Source organism: Lathyrus oleraceus, chromosome 7, assembly GCF_024323335.1.
Source record: "Lathyrus oleraceus cultivar Zhongwan6 chromosome 7, CAAS_Psat_ZW6_1.0, whole genome shotgun sequence".
Classification (NCBI taxonomy): Eukaryota; Viridiplantae; Streptophyta; class Magnoliopsida; order Fabales; family Fabaceae; genus Lathyrus; species Lathyrus oleraceus.
The window spans coordinates 206,521,996-206,538,937 of record NC_066585.1 but is presented as its reverse complement, the minus strand read 5'-3'; the positions used below and the strand labels follow the sequence as shown (position 1 = coordinate 206,538,937).

The window sequence follows — 16,942 nt, the reverse complement described above, 5'->3', positions numbered from 1 at the left end:
ATAAGTGGGGGGCTATGATGAGATGAGGTTGAATCGTATGAATCATCTGAGCTATAGACAAATGTGGTGGTTGCGTATGGTTGTTGGTGGTAAGAGTTTGGTTCCTGGTTTTGAGTTTGGGTGTGTGACATGAATTGGTTGGGAGGTTGGGAGATTTGGTGGTTGGGTGTATATGGTATGGTGATGGTGTGAGGTTGGTCGTTAGATTTGGGTGGGTTGACATTCTTCTTGGGTTTGGTAAGGGTGTGGGGTTGGTTGTTGGGTGGGGATTTGTTGTTGGGCGTATGATGACGAAGTTCATTGGCGTGGATCAATCAAATACCTTGGCTCAGACACAAACTGTGTCATTGTAACCGACCTAAACCATGGCATATAATGTTGAGTTGATCTAGCACCATTGTTGCGGTGGAAATAGGATATCAAACTATTAATTAGCTTGAATCACAATTCTTAATTCACAACCGCTCTTTGATTTATCCGAAGGAAAAGGTCAAAAGAGGAAAAACCCATTCTTGCATCGTAAGCACAATGCGGGGAGATACCTGAGTAAGGGGTTAGTTAAGCTTAGGGAAGGTACTAGCACCCTAAACTTCTGTAGTACTCTACAGGAACCTTTTGTTTATTGTATGTCTTTTTATTTTTATTATCTGTTTGGAATATGTACTGAGCTAAAGGATAGAGTGACCTAAAAGAGACCTAAGGGTTAGTCCTAAGTTTACTCGGCAAGACGTCGCATCTTGTGCCTACATATCCTGACGGGGATGGAATCAGAGTAATTGTAGTTCCCCTCGTAAGGGGGGTTAGAAACGTCTTGACTGTGGTCAAGGTTTCAATGGGGAATAAACGTATCTTAAGGACACGCTTACGGGGAGTGCGAAGACTCCAACCTCTACGTTGAATTTGTTAATTAAAATTAGGGTTGAAATTATTAGGGATTCCACGGCGGGAAACCCTACAACAGAGTACGGCGACTCTTTGACCTAAAGCTAGGGTAAAGGGCATTTGGGTCCGCGGCGGGACGCCTAAGCTGATTAGGGTTTTGAAACATTCAAAGGGTAAGGCTATTGACTCGGCGGTCAAACGGCTAGACCTAATTCCTTCGGAAGGGAAATAACGGTAAAACATGCAAACATGGCAAAATATTATATGGCAGAAATAAAGTGCTGAAAGTAAAGAAAGTTGTCGCGACGACCATTCGCGTAAATTACAAATCCCAAAAAAATGCAAAAATAAAATAAACCGCGATCATGGCCTCGCGTAAATTACATCCATGGAACAAAATAAACTGAATAAATATTAATCGGAATTTAAGCATGATCTGAGGAGAAACACAGAGAACATTAGTGAAAAGTTAGACAAAAATCAACGGCAAAAATGAAACTGCTAATAGAAGGAGAAAAATACAATTTTTGTTACGGGTTTATTATTATTTTAAGGAAAAACCCATGTCATATTTTTAATTATTTTACAAAAAAAAGAAGATCTGTTTTAATTTTAATTTTTGCATTTTAACGATAAGAAAGAAAATTAAGTTTTATTTAAAAAAAACTAATTCTTAATTTAAAACAAAGATTTCTAACAAGTGGACCTTTTATCCTCACCATTAATCTAACTTTAACCAACGACTCATATTGCTAATGAAACAATTTTTTTTTTAAAAGCTAGTAAATTAATAAGACTAACTACAGGTTATTGTTAAAACATATTAATGGTATAAGGATATTTTTTTACTATAAATTACTAAAACAAATTAGTTACAATAAACCTATATAAAAATCTACGAACTATTTGAGGAATCCCAGTTATTAAACCCCTACTAATTTTTCAATATTAATATTTTAAAAAAATAGAGTTTATTATAATAAAACAATGAGCAAAACAAAAGAAAAGTGGAAGATAGTGAAGGACAATAAAGCAGAAACAGATTAAAAGGCTAGGTTGTCTTGGTTAGGGTTTGACAATCCTTTTTCCTCTTCTTCGCTTCCTGCATGTGTGCCTCGCCGCCATGGATGCTTTTCCGAAAGCTTCTTTCCCCTTCCTTCCCATTGATGCATGCTCCTATTTCTTCTTCAATTCATTATACCTAAACACGAAACATACAGAAATCATCCGAAAATTAGTAATGACCGAAAATCTATACCTGTTGATGGTGAAGAACGGCCAGTGATAAGAACTTTCTGAGGCCTCTGGCTGCGGCTTCGACGGTGACGGTTCGATGGCTTTCCTTTGCTGGGTTCGGATCGTTATTCTCAAGGTTTGCTTCTTTTTCTTTCTCCGTTTGTGATCCGAGGTGATGATGAAGGAGCGGAGGCTCCTCTGAACCTCTGTTGTTGTTGAGCCGCTGCGGCGAGTTCTTCTCTTCGATCCCCTTTTTTTGAAGAACCATATGAAACTCTTATACTTCCGTTTGATGGGCCTGGACGATTTTTGCGACGCCGTTGCGAACTTAACGCCTCTTTTTCAGGAGATATTGGTGTTGAGTTTGACAGGATATTATGTGGTTTTCTAAAGTTTTTTTTAGATTTGCTTGCTTTTTTTTCGAAAAAAACTATTGCTTGGATTGTTGAACGGATCCAGTGGATTTGAAAACTTGTTAATTAAACCGGTTCGATGGATTGGCTTTCTGAACTGTTTTTCTGAATTGGTTTTGTTTGAACTATTTCAGCTTGTTGGACTTTTTGTTGGAATTGTGTTTTTTCATAGGACGATTGGAGTTAAGGTCCCATTTGGGGCAAACCGTCCTCCTGAGAAAAATCACTTCTCAAACCGGCTTTTCAAATAAGCTCTTTTCTGTATAATCTCTTTTTGGCCAAGCAATCTCAAAATGCAATTTTCCTCTCAAACCGGCTTTTCAAATAAGCTCTTTTCTGTATAATCTCTTTTTGGCCAAGCAATCTCAAAATGCAGTTTTCCTCTCAAACCGGCTTTTCAAATAAGCTCTTTTCTGTATAATCTCTTTTTGGCCAAGCAATCTCAAAATGCAGTTTTCCTCTTCATCTTTCGGTGCCTTTCGATAAGAACAAACATCTGCCCTGTTCTGGCCGAGGTCGCGAACCGGACATCCGATGATGATATCTCTGAGGGTGTCAAATTAACCGATTCAATTTCCTTGTTTTGCTCATTTTGCAAGTTTGAAGATATGTCGGAAAAGTCGGAGAATCGGAGCGAATAGACATCGGACAGTATAGTAACTTAAGAATTTTATGATTCCTTTTGTAGAAAATGTACTTTATTATTTTTGTAATTTTATGTATTATTATTTTTGTGTAAAGAATTAATAAAAATTCCTTATTTTTGTGGAAAATTATTATTATGATTATGCAAAACAAAATGAAAACCACTTGCATATGCTGTTTGTTTAAAATTGGAAATAGAATTAAAATAAAACTATGAGATAAAGTTATATTTTTTTTTAAAATGAAGTTATCTAAAATGAAATGAAAACTTAAAACGGGATTAGTTATTTTAAAATGAAATAAAACTTAAAATGATATGATCTATTTTTTTAAAATGAAATGAAATATAAAATAGAATTAAATAAAATTAATTTAAAATAAAATGACGGTACAATGCAATATGGTTATCCGACTAACTTCGCTTCCGACACCATTTTCGATTAAAATCTCCCAACCAGATCAAACAAACCAAAGTTCCTGATTACAGCTCAAAATTCAAACTTGACGGCCGGCTGTAAACAAATGACCGTTTTGCCCTTCATAAGCTAAAGAGCGCACCACGCGATATTTCCTGCAAAAATCAACCAACTACAAGAACTTGTTAGTAATTAGTTAAATGCAAAAATGCAACAGAACGCGAGATGGTTCGACTAATCTTAGGGCAAATTTTGGGGTATTACAGTTGCCCCTATTTAAATAACTTCGCCGAATGATTTGAGCGACGTAGGCTCGAGAAATCATGGTGAAAGGGATTTAAATATAGATAACCGAAATTTTTGCCCTTAGATGCAGTGATATGCAATGCTATGGACAAAACAACAAACTATAATGCTGACAACGCCATGAATTTAGTATGATGCGTATGATGGCATGATAATTGCAATGATGCAGACGACACTACGACATAAGTAACAGACGCGACAAATAAACCACCCTGGGGAATACGACACGCGGGGATGACAACACGACACTGGGGAATTCTAAAACGATGGTCAACTGGTGCGAGCGCGACCAATTGTCACTTTAGAGATAAACGGTAAGAAAAGGGATCCTAAAATGGAGATGGCACCGACGAGATGGCCTCCACTGGGCGGAATATCTAAAAGTCATTGTTCAACAGGTTCAGGCGTGACTGGCTGATACTTCTAGGATAAAGAAATAAAACTGGATCTGTACGACTGTAGGATCGAATACCAGACTGCCGGAGCATTGAGCAAAGAATAACATCCGAGCTTCTGGAAACTTTCCCTCGTGACAGGATCAAACGGAATTTTGGGAATCCGTAACAAGATACATAGGGTAAAACCGGCTGGATGCTAAAATAAATGGACTTTAAATAGGAAATGCCATAATAAGCTTCTCGGGAGAGAACTGTCACTTATCGTTGGAAGGGACTTAGATGCCAAAACTGGACAAGTTCTCCAATAAAGAGCCTGTTGCTTATCTGAGGATGATAGGCTGGAAATTAAAATTAAACCTCTTCACATCTCAGGTTTTTGCTCCCTGATCACGATTCGGTTTCTTCTTTTACTAAAGGATAAAACGAACTTCTTCATAATTCAAGATCTGGTGCCCTGAATATGATTCAGCTCCTTCTTTTACTAAAGGATAAAACGAACTTCTTCATAATTCAAGATCTGGTGCCCTGAATATGATTCAGCTCCTTCTTTTACTAAAGGATAAAATGGTCCACGGCGGGAGGCCCAAGAATGAGTACGATGACTCAATGTTTTGAAGTTTAGGAAAAGATATGTCCACAGCGGGACACCCGAGCATGAGTGCGGCGACTCAACTTCTCAAGGTTTAGGAAAGGATATGTCCACGGCGGGATGCCCAAGAATGAGTGCGGTGACTTAAACGTCTTAAGGTTTGATGTAGGTGATACGCTCCTCGGCTGGGAACTGCCGCTTGTCTGCAAAGGATTGTAAATGATTTCCTTGAAAGATAGTGCAAAATAAATGCACGTCCAGGTAGGTTCAGTGACCGACGGGACCGAAGTTCAATCTAGAACTGGGCTAGAAAGAACTTCCCAACAAGACTCCATTGGGGAAATAACCTCAAATGGGGATTATCTTATCCTAACGCGGAAAGATAGTTGAAATAACCATCGTCCACGAGGGTTGAACTCTGTGGGGATTAGCTGGAAATAAATAGTATTTTATGCTTAGGCTGACGATCCACTTGGAGAGAGCGGACTAACTGGGTTACTCGACGGTAACGACAAAGGATGACGATGAATAGCAAACATGCTAATGCGCACGCCAAAGTGTATACTACGGTGTATGTAAATGTGTATGAAAACGTCATGCAATGAGTATGCAATGCTTAGGCTCATGCGTATGCTGACAAAACCGACGAGCGGAGGACCTGAGATGAAATAAGCATTTCGACAGGAATATCCGGGGACCTCTGCAACAGTACCCCTCTCAGGGGATAAGAAGAGCTGATGGGAGAACCGAATCTGGCTTCAAAGTATAACTTCCCTGGGGAGAGAATATCGTGACTTCCACATGGGGATATGATACGACTTTACTGGAGAGTATGATATAACGACTTCCACTGGGGATCTTTGACCTATGCATGAGCATACGATGTCAGGACTACCCGTGGGGGATAGCTGTCATGAACCATAGTCAGCCAAAGAACTCTTAGGATCAGAGACTTCCGGGGATAAAATAAATATCCGCTTCGTGGGGACGATGTGGAATTAGGCAACTTCATGGAGACAACGTAGCAACTTCCTGGGAATAGTACCTCGGCTTCTGGGGAGAATTCAACAGACATTCCTGGGGGAAGTATTCCTGGGAAGTATTTCCTGAGGCAAGTAAGGCAATTCCGCTGAGGAACAGATGATCCCATTGAGGATGGGTCTCCCAGAATAGATATCACTTGGAGGATATCGGGGATATCTCTGCAGTCTTGAGGGTCACTGGGGATTATCGGATGGATCCCAAAAGTGTTGTCAACTTAAAATCTCGCTGGGGACTGTCTCTGGGAAGATGCTGGTAATGATCAAATGCTTATGCAACGCCGAGACTTACCGGGGAGCGAAGAGATCCTTCACAAATTTCCATGAGTCAGAGTAACTTTCGTTTCCAAATGTATTTCCGAGAAAATTATTTTGGTTTTGAAAACACTTTTCACGTTCAAATTTTATTAACAAAAGCAAATTGCATAACAAAATAAAACGAAGATAATGTGAACAAGGAAACTGAATAGCAAAAGGTACATTTTCTTGAAGAATGGTAACTTGCTAAAGGCATAACTCCATGGCAAATTACAATTTTAAATTGGCAATATGGGAAAGGTTACATTGAATCCAACGACCTACTATCCCTAATGACTAAGACTACCCAAAACCTTGCTCATGAAGAGAGTGATTGGATTTGAAGTGGACTTCTGTAAATGTATCTGTGATGTTTGGTGTCATCCGATGCAGTGAAATGCCATGTCCCTAACTTTTGCCTGGACTGCCCTTTCGGGTTTTCAATCCACCGGGACGCTCATTTTTGCCTAAGTCGCCCTTTCGGGTTTTCAACTTAGCGAGCCATAGTTTTTTTTTTCTTTAGGCATAATATTTTCGGACTGCATCGGAGTTCACAGGATGTGCGAGCTCTTCTCCATCCATTGTTGTAAGAATTAGCGATCCTCCGGAGAAGACTGTCTTAACAACAAATGGACCGTCGTAATTGGGCATCCACTTCCCGCGCATGTCCTTGTGAACTGGCAAGATCTTCTTGAGTACAAGTTCTCCTTGTTGAAACTCACGGATTCGGACCTTCTTGTCGAAGGCTCTCTTCATCCGTTTCTGGTATAGCTGACCATGGCACATAGCCGTCAAACGCTTCTCGTCGATGAGGTTTAGCTGGTCGAATCTGTCTTGAACCCACTCGACTTCATCTAGCTTGGCTTCCCTCAATACCCTTAAGGAAGGTAGCTCAACTTCAATGGGGAGGACGACGTCTGTTCCATATACCAATGAGAAAGGGGTTGCCCTTGTTGAAGTTCGAACTGTAGTTCTGTATCCATGCAAAGCGAACGGTAACATCTCATGCCAATCCTTGTAAGTCTTGACCATCTTTTGTAGGATCTTCTTGATATTTTTATTCGCGGCTTCAACAACTCCATTCATCTTAGGACGGTAAGGAGATGAATTGTGGTGCGCAATCTTGAAGTTGTCACACAACTCTTTCATAGTCTTGTTATTCAGATTGGTACCATTGTCAGTTATGATTCGGCTCGGAATTCCATAGCGGCAGATAATCTCCCTCTTGATGAAGCGAGCAACAACCTGCTTGGTCACGTTGGCATAGGAAGCGGCTTCTACCCACTTGGTGAAGTAATCAATAGCGACTAAAATGAACCGGTGACCGTTAGAAGCTTTCGGCTCAATCGCCCCAATCATGTCAATGCCCCACATTGAGAAAGGCCACGGCGAAGTCAAAACGTTCAACGGTGCCGGAGGTACATGCATTTTGTCGGCATAAACCTGACATTTGTGACACTTCCTGGCGTATTGGATGCAATCTGATTCCATAGTTAACCAGTAATATCCAGCCCTCAAGATTTTCTTGGACATGGCATAACCGTTGGCATGAGTTCCGAACGTCCCTTCATGAATCTCCTGGAGTAACATATCGGCTTCACGTTTATCAACAAATCTAAGTAGAACCATGTCGTGGTTTCGTTTGTATAGCACGTCATTGCTGATGAAGAACTTGGATGCCAATCTTCTCAAAGTCCTTTTGTCCAGATGAGAAGCATCTGGTGGATACTCTTGCGTGAGCAAATAATTCTTGATGTCATGAAACCAAGGCTTTTCATCAGTTTCATCTTCTTCAATCACCAGACAGTAGGCGGGTTAAATTCTACGTTCGATTCGAATGAGTGGCGCTGCATTAACAAATTTGACCTTCCACATGGATGCTAACATGGCTAAGGCGTCAGCAATATGATTCTCAGACCTCGAAACATGCTCGAACTTGATCTCATCGAAGTATTTAATCAACTCCACAACATAGGCTTTGTAAGGGACTAGCTTCTCATTCTTGGTTTCCCATTCACCTTTCACTTGATAGATAACCAAAGCTGAATCTCCGCTTACTTCAAGAAGTTTGATTCGGAGGTCAATAGCTGCTTCAAGGCCAAGGATGCATGCTTCATATTCGGCGATATTGTTCGTGCATTCAAAGTCTAACCTTGCTGTAAATGGGGTATAACCACCTTTTGGATTCATCAAAACGGCGCCTATGCCGTGCCCACTGTAATTTGAGGAACCATCAAACATCATCTTCCACCAGACACCCGGTTCGGGACCTCCCTCGGGCTCTGGCTTCTCGAAATCTTTTACCCACATAATGTCTTCGTCCGGGAGTCAAACTTGAGAGGCTCGTAATCTTCGACCGGTTGGTCCGCAAGATAATCTGATAAGCTGCTTCCTTTGATAGCTTTCTGAGGTACGTACTGGATGTCATATTCTGATAACAACATGTGCCAACGAGCAAGTCTCCCTGTCTGAGCAGGCTTTTCGAAAATGTACTTTATTGGATCCATCTTCGAAATCAACAAGGTAGTATGACACATCATGTATTGCCTGAGACGCCTAGCAGCCCATGCTAGCGCACAACAAGTTTTCTCCAAGAGTGGGTATCTGTTTTCACAATCGGTGAACTTCTTGCTCAAGTAGTATATAGCATGTTCTTTTCTTCCAGTCTCATCGTGTTGCCCCAGCACGCAACTCATAGACTTCTCGAGAACCGTCAGGTACATGAACAAAGGTCTTCCAGGAACAGGAGGGATTAAGATAGGAGGCTCTTGCAAGTAATCCTTGATCTTTTCAAACGCCCGCTGACAGTCAGGATTCCAATCAATAGTCTGGCCTTTGCAAAGCAACTTGAATATCGGCTCACAAGTAGCAGTCAGGTTAGATATAAACCGGGAGATGTAGTTCAAACGTCCAAGAAAACCTCTGACTTGGGTTTCGGTCTGCGGAGCCGGCATGTCTTGAATGGCTCGGACTTTATCAGGGTCTACCTCGATTCCTCGTTGGCTGACGATGAAACCAAGTAGCTTTCCAGATCTGACACCAAAAATACACTTAGCGGGATTTAGTTTCAACTGATATTTCCGGAGTCGTTCAAACAATTTTAACAGATGAACCAAATGTTCCTCTTTGTTATGAGATTTGGCAATCATATCATCCACATACACTTCGATTTCTTTGTGCATCATGTCATGAAAGAGAGCCGTCATAGCACGTTGATAGGTTGCCCCTGCGTTCTTCAAACCGAAAGGCATAACTTTATAACAGAAGGTTCCCCAAGGAGTGATGAATGTAGTCTTTTCTCTGTCGGCGGGATCCATCTTGATCTGGTTATAACCGGAGAAACCATCCATGAATGAGAAAACTGCAAAACTAGCTGTATTATCGACAAGGGTATCAATATGAGGCAATGGGAAATCGTCTTTTGGACTAGCTTTGTTCAGATCCCTGTAGTCTACGCACATTCTGACCTTACCGTCCTTTTTGGGCACTGGAACAATGTTGGCAACCCAATCAGGATACTTCGCAACTGCAAGGAAACCCGCATCCAACTGTTTCTTAACCTCATCTCGAATCTTCAAAGCCATGTCAGGTCTCGTTCTTCGAAGTTTCTGTTTGACAGGAGGACATTCTGGCTTAAGCGGTAGCTTGTGAACTACAATATATGTGTCTAAACCTGGCATATCTTGATACGACCATGCAAACACGTCAACATAGTCCTTCAACAACTTGACCAATCTCTGCTTGACCTCGACCCCAGGTATTGCGCCAATTTTGACCTCTTTCTTGTCTTCATCTGTGCCGAGATTAATCAAATCTACCTGCTCCCTGTGCGGTTGAAGCTTTGTGTACTCGTACTCAACCAATCTCGTCAGTTCCGCGGGTACTTCAAAATCCTCTTCACCCCATCTTCAGCTTGATAAATGGGTGAATCCCAATCAGGAGAGACGATAGAGTCATTGGATTCAACAAGGGTTGTAATGTCACTGCATGTTGAAAGGCTTGTTTTATTGAATGTTCAAATGAAGATGCAAGAGAGTGGAAATGCTTTATTTTGTAGCTTTTGAAAAGATTGCCAATTTCATTTTAAAAGGTGAAAACGAGAAAAAAAAATGCTAATAGAACAAAGTGGAAGCAGAACAAAATGCATTGATTAATAATTGTTTTAAAAATGAAAGGTGGCCCTACAAAGCAATCCAATAGCCTTAGGCAGAGCTATGGATGTGAAAACACAAATGGAACTGTTAATTTACTTCGAAACGGGAAAAATAATAGGAATCTCTATAGCCTCCCAGTTGCTCAAAGCTGCATCGCTCTTGAATACCAAGTTACTCCGATCTTCGTCTTCATCATAGTCACTGATGGCATTGACTTGGAAACCTCTGCTGACAAAAACTTCTTGAAAAAACTTCGGACGCCCTTCGACATTTGTAGAAGCTTTATCATGAGTTGGTCTATAACCCAACCCGTGGCGATCAGTTTTGGTCTTGACGTTGATTATCTCTCCCCAACCTTCAGGAATGCCCCTGTCAATTGTTGATCCGGTACTCTTTAAGGATGCAAAAGATGGATTACTCTGGCCTTCCACAGTCTCTTCAACCTCCACTAACACAGCATTGGCGATCTCAAGTGCTTGGAAAGAAGTTTCCAACGCGTCTTCATCGGCCTCAATATAACGGAACGAAGATAAATTACTGACCATTAAATCCTCCTCGCCGTGAATAATCACCAGCTTATCATCAACTACAAACTTCATCTTTTGGTGCAAGGTAGAAGTCACGGCCCCAGCAGCATGGATCCAAGGTCTTCCAAGTAGACAGCTGTAATTGGGATTGATATCCATGACTTGGAAAGTGATATTGAAAACATGCAGACCAATCAGAATTGGAAGTTCCACTTCTCCAATCACAGCTCTACGAGAACCATCAAACGCCTTGACAATCAAAGAAGTAGGCTTCACCATAGCCTCTTTATAGGCCAACTTGCTAAGAACTCTCTTGGGTAGGACGTTCAAAGATGAACCGGTATCCACAAGCACCCTGGCTAAATTATCCTCTTGACACTTCGCTGATATGTGCAAAGCACGGTTGTGATTCAGGCCCTCTTTCGGTAGCTCTTCATTGCTGAAGCTAAGAGTATTACATGCGGTAATATTGGCGATCACACTATCAAACTGACCGGTAGTAATATCTTGAGCGACATGAGCTTGCGTCAATACTTTCTGCAAAGCAGCCATATGAGCGGGTGAATTCAATAACAAAGACAGGATAGAGATCTTCGAAGGGGTCTGATGAAGCTGATCAACGACTTTGTAATCACTCTTCCTGATGATCCTTAAGAATTCAGCATCTTCATCATTAGTAACAACCTCTTTATTTTTATCTCTGGCAGGCACAACAGTGTTAGTAGTTGTCTCTCTAGGTGGAGCCTCATCAAAACGGGGAGTGTGCATGCGACCACTGCGAGTCATCCTGCTTGCCCCAGCTATGTTAGTCACACTTTCACCATCAACCTTCACTTCTTCTCTTGGAATGACCTTCCCAGATTCTTTGTCAATCGCGGTTACATCATACTTCCAAGGTATTGCTTTGGGATCACTGAATGGAAATGGACTCGGTTTTTGGATAATCAACGGTTTAGGCTGGTCCATTGTTGGAGTAACGGGAGTCGGTATACTGAACACTGGCATGACAGAATTTGGTGCTGGCAGATTAAACACTGGTATCCTACCCCTTGATTCTGGCAAGTTGAAGGTAGGCTCAATTGCGGCTACTTCTTTCGCCTGGTTAACTACTTGCAAAAAACCATCATCAATCAATCTCTGAACGTCTTTCCGAACCATAACACAACCCTTATCACATCCCTTACAGCTCGTACAACCGATATGGGAAACAGATACTAGGCCTGCTTTAAACAGCTTTGAATGGAATTCCTTGAGCTGAGTCTTAATCTGAGCTACATCAAGGATAGAATTCTCTTCAGACGAAGCATCAATGGCATTAACAGCCCCATGGTCAGGCAAAGGGTTACTTTTGACATTGGGCGGCGGATCGTTGAATGACAGAATCTTCTTTTCCATCAGATCCCTCACAAGGTTTTTCAAAGCATAACAGTTCTCCAAGTCGTGACCTGGCGCACCCTCATGAAATAAACAATGAGCGGCGGCGTTGTAGTTGGCTGGCAAAGGATTCGGAGGCGGTCCCAAAGCTCGAGTAGTGACCAAACCGCGTTGCACTAAGTAAGGATACAACTCGGTGAATGTCATCGGAATCGGTGGACAAGTCTTGTATAGTCTCCTTGGAGCATTCTGGCGAGGTGCCTAGTTCCTCGGTTGTTGACTCGCCTGAGCGTTGGATGCTTGTTGATAATTCGGAGGAGGATAAACCGGAGGCGGATAACCAGGAACCTGTTGCATGGGCTGATAAACGGGCGCTTGTGGAGCTTGTTGGTTAAAAGATGGTGCAACAGCAGCCACGTATGGCAGTGGTGCATACTGAACCGGGTATCCCTGTGGTTGGGCATAATGTGGCGGATATTGATACTGCCTATTCCTTCTCCTATCTGAAGACACAGCACGAGTCTCTCCTTCCTTCTTCCTCTGAGGATTGACGGAAGTCTTCTTAGCTTGGTCCTTCGAACTCGTACTGCTAGACCCACTGGACATCTTTCCACTCTTCATAGCTAATTCAACCTTTACTCCAACAGCAACAATATCAGCGAAATTCGTGGTTACACTACCCACCATCCTTTCATAGAACTCAGGACGAACGGTGTCAACAAATCAGTCAGCTAATTCTTTATCAGTCAATGGAGGTTCAACCTGGGAAGCAATTTCCCTCCATCGCTGGGCGTATTCCTTAAAGGTCTCAGAACTTTTCTGCGTCATACTCAAAAGTTGTCTCCTGTCAGGAGCCAAGTCCATGTTGTACTTATAGTGCTTGATGAAAGCGTCAGACAAATCTTGAAAAGACTTGATGCGAGATTGGTCCAATGTTAAATACCACTTCGACGAGGCACCTTTCAGACTGTCTTGAAAACAGTGGATCATCAACTTGTCATTTTCCACATGGGCAGCCATCCTACGGTAGTAATTATCAAATGGCTTTTCGGACATGTAGTCCCTTCATAGCAGTCAAAGTTCAGAGTCTTGAACTTTGGCGGAATAACTAAACCGGAAACCAAACAGATGTCTCTAGCAGCAGCACCAAAGATCTGGTCTCCTTCCATCTTTCTTAATCTTTTATCAATAGTAACAACCTCCTCACAGAGCCTATCACGCGGCTGGTACCCTTCATCATTATCATCCAGAATTTCATAAACAGGCTCATTAAGATAAGGCTGCACCCGAGTATGGACATTAGCTTGTGTGAAGGTAGGGATCGCCTTTGGAGGCTCGGGAACCAAAGGCACAGTCCGTTGAACGTTATGTATAATGGGCATGGCTTGTTGACCACTTTGTGCAACCGACATAGTTTATTGAACTGACGTAACAACAGGCGGATGTATGAAACTCTGCGAAAGACCATAAGGAAACGGGTTCTCAACTGAAACAACCGGCGGATCTACGGCAGCGGTAGTGTTGATCTCAGAAACCACAGTAGGCTGAGTATCCATCTTTGCATTGATAACCTGAAGTAGTTCCATAATTGTTCCTACATTCCCTCGAAGGTCTGCTAGCTCGTTGTTAACGCGATCCATCTCTTGAGCGTGCTCTTCCATCCTTCTTCGAGCTTGAGCTCTAGTGTTGTATCGATTCAGGGTGACGAAACTGTACGCGAGAGAACCGAGTATGAGACAACCGGGAGACACATGAAATGCAAAATGTGATGCAAAATGCGAATGAAAGATTTCATGGAATTCAAGCCTTTACGAATATCGCGGAATACCACTGGGATCTTTATTTATTAATTTGAAAATGAATTACAAATAAATATTCTTAAAAAATCTTAACAAGAAAATAGCTAAATAAAAGCTACGAAAGCCCTAAGGAAGCGTAGTCCACGACTTCAACGAGTAGGCGGAGAGTCGGAGGAAAATAAATCCTCGTAGATTCTTCTCTTTTTGTAGGAAAGCACTTCTTCATTCTTTGCCTGCAGCTGCTTTTGTAGCTCTTCATTCTCACTGACGATAACCTGATATTTATTTTTCCACGTTTCTGCCTCATGTTGTGCTCTCTTCAAAGCGATTTCCAACTTTTCAGCTTCGGACATGAATACTAAAACAGGTTCTCTTCTAGGAGGTAAAGGATCTTGGCGAGGATAAGGCATCTTCAGCTTGATGGCTCTTTCCCGGACCCAACGAAGATAAGGTTCCATAGACACACAATTCTGCTTTCCCAAACTTTCTTTGCCCTTCTTGTGCAAATGATGCCAAGCGGATACAATCTGATCTTGAAGTTCTTTGTCACCCTTAAAGAAGATTTTCTCCACATGAACACTTTTAGGCGGTTCTTTCAAGGGATACCCTAACTGTCGGCGAGCTAGGACTGGATTGTAGTTGATGCCTCCATTAAAACCAAGTAAAGGTACGTTGGCAAAGTCTCCACAACTGTCAATAATTAGTATTCCATCATACACACGATTATACCAAACGATGTCCGAGTGTGTCAGCGCCATGACCCTTGGTGACCAAAATCCCTTGTCAAGACTCAAAAAAGACTTGGGCAAGTGCGAAATAAACCACTTGTATAATAAAGGCACACAACAGGTGATCATTCCTCCACCATGAAAATTCCGGAGATGTATGGAATGATAAGTGTTACCCAATAACGTTGGTACTGGATTGTTCTTCATGAATATTTTGATGGCGTTAATGTCAACGAATCCTTCAAAACTTGGGAAGAGTAGCATTCCATAAATAAGCAAAGCAAGGATTGTCTCAAAGGTAGGCATGCTTAAATGATCGGCATAATATTGGGCTTTCTTGATTAAGAAATGCGTAGGTAACCCTACAGTTCCGCCTTTGGCGATCATGTTGCCTTTGATGTCGGACACCTTTAAGCATATGGCTTTAGCAATGTCTTCCTCTTTAGGGTCCTTCTCTAAGAAAGGGAACGGAGACTTATCCACAATAGGTAACCCCACCAACTGAGAGTACTCTTCTAAGGTAGGTAATAGCTGATAATCTGGGAACGTGAAACAATGGTAATCCGGATCATAGAACTGTAGTAACGTAGAAAGAAGCCCATCCTTCACTTGGATTCTCAATAAGGATAATAGCCTTCCGTACTTGTCCTTGAACCCCTCTTGATCTTCAACCAAAGCTCCTAGCTTCCTTAGGTCATCCAACTTAAAATTCTTAAAAGAGTATTTCAAGGTGTTTCTCTTATTGTAATCCATGGTAGCCTGCGATGATCATAAATAAAGTTTGAATTCCATGAGATGTAATGCAATGTGATGTTTTATGGATGTAATGCACATAAACACACAAAGTCCTAGGTTAAAGGTATATGAGCGGAAGTCAAGGTCTACCCATCCCACAGAGGTATGTACTATAGGGTTAATTGTACCTGCGGAACAAGGGTTCTAAAGCGGTGCCCAAAGTCATCAGTCCATCTTTCGGATATTATCAATTTCCCAATTGACTCGGTGGTTAATAATATTCTCAAGAGAACCTCTTTTGATTGTGGTATCGCGTAGCAACTATTTTGGGATTACTCCCTCATAGTCCCCGCACTACGTCCTAGATAAGGCCAAGGTGGTGTTAAGGTAACTACGGTCCCCAGTGTCATAGGCTCCCATCGAAGATAGTAAGTGTCTTCACGATTACTCGTTCAACAGAACTACCTTTCAAAAGGGCCTCAACTGAGCGGTGATTCTCAAGTCGGCTTGGTCGGGATTCAACTCCCTATAAGCTTCGTTGAATCTAATCACCTCCTATAATAAGTTCACTCAAATCCGGGTGTAGGACTTATCTCACAAGAAAGATACCCCCCATAATACACAATAATATATACAGACAATTAATAGTATAAAATATCATACAATAAACAAAATAGGGGCAACCCTTAATTATGTTCGATCCCCAGTGGAGTCGCCATTTTCTGTTGCGGTGGAAATAGGATATCAAACTATTAATTAGCTTGAATCACAATTCTTAATTCACAACCGCTCTTTGATTTATCCGAAGGAAAAGGTCAAAAGAGGAAAAACCCATTCTTGCATCGTAAGCACAATGCGGGGAGATACCTAGGTAAGGGGTTAGTTAAGCTTAGGGAAGGTACTAGCACCCTAAACTTCTGTAGTACTCTACAGGAACCTTTTGTTTATTGTATGTCTTTTTATTTTTATTATCTGTTTGGAATATGTACTGAGCTAAAGGATAGAGTGACCTAAAAGAGACCTAAGGGTTAGTCCTAAGTTTACTCGGCAAGACGTCGCATCTTGTGCCTACATATCCTGACGGGGATGGAATCAGAGTAATTGTAGTTCCCCTCGTAAGGGAGGTTAGAAACGTCTTGACTGTGGTCAAGGTTTCAATGGGGAATAAACGTATCTTAAGGACACGCTTACGGGGAGTGCGGAGACTCCAACCTCTACGTTGAATTTGTTAATTAAAATTAGGGTTGAAATTATTAGGGATTCCATGGCGGGAAACCCTACAACAGAGTACGGCGACTCTTTGACCTAAAGCTAGGGTAAAGGGCATTTGGGTCCGCGGCGGGACGCCTAAGCTGATTAGGGTTTTGAAACATTCAAAGGGTAAGGCTATTGACTCGGCGGTC

The 16,942-nt window shown here is 41.8% G+C and overlaps 1 protein-coding gene across 1 annotated transcript; it reads right to left on the bottom strand.

The window, feature by feature from the left end:
- Positions 1-14,225: 14,225 nt before the first annotated feature.
- Positions 14,226-15,557, bottom strand: LOC127102952 (uncharacterized). The gene has a single exon (XM_051040264.1). The coding sequence runs from the start codon at positions 15,555-15,557 to the stop codon at positions 14,226-14,228; it is 1,332 nt and encodes a 443-aa protein (XP_050896221.1).
- Positions 15,558-16,942: the final 1,385 nt, after the last annotated feature.

What these genes read in the sequence shown, in the direction of transcription:
- LOC127102952 (XM_051040264.1), bottom strand. Translation starts at nt 15,557, where the DNA reads ATGGATTACAATAAGAGAAACACCTTGAAATACTCTTTTAAGAATTTT.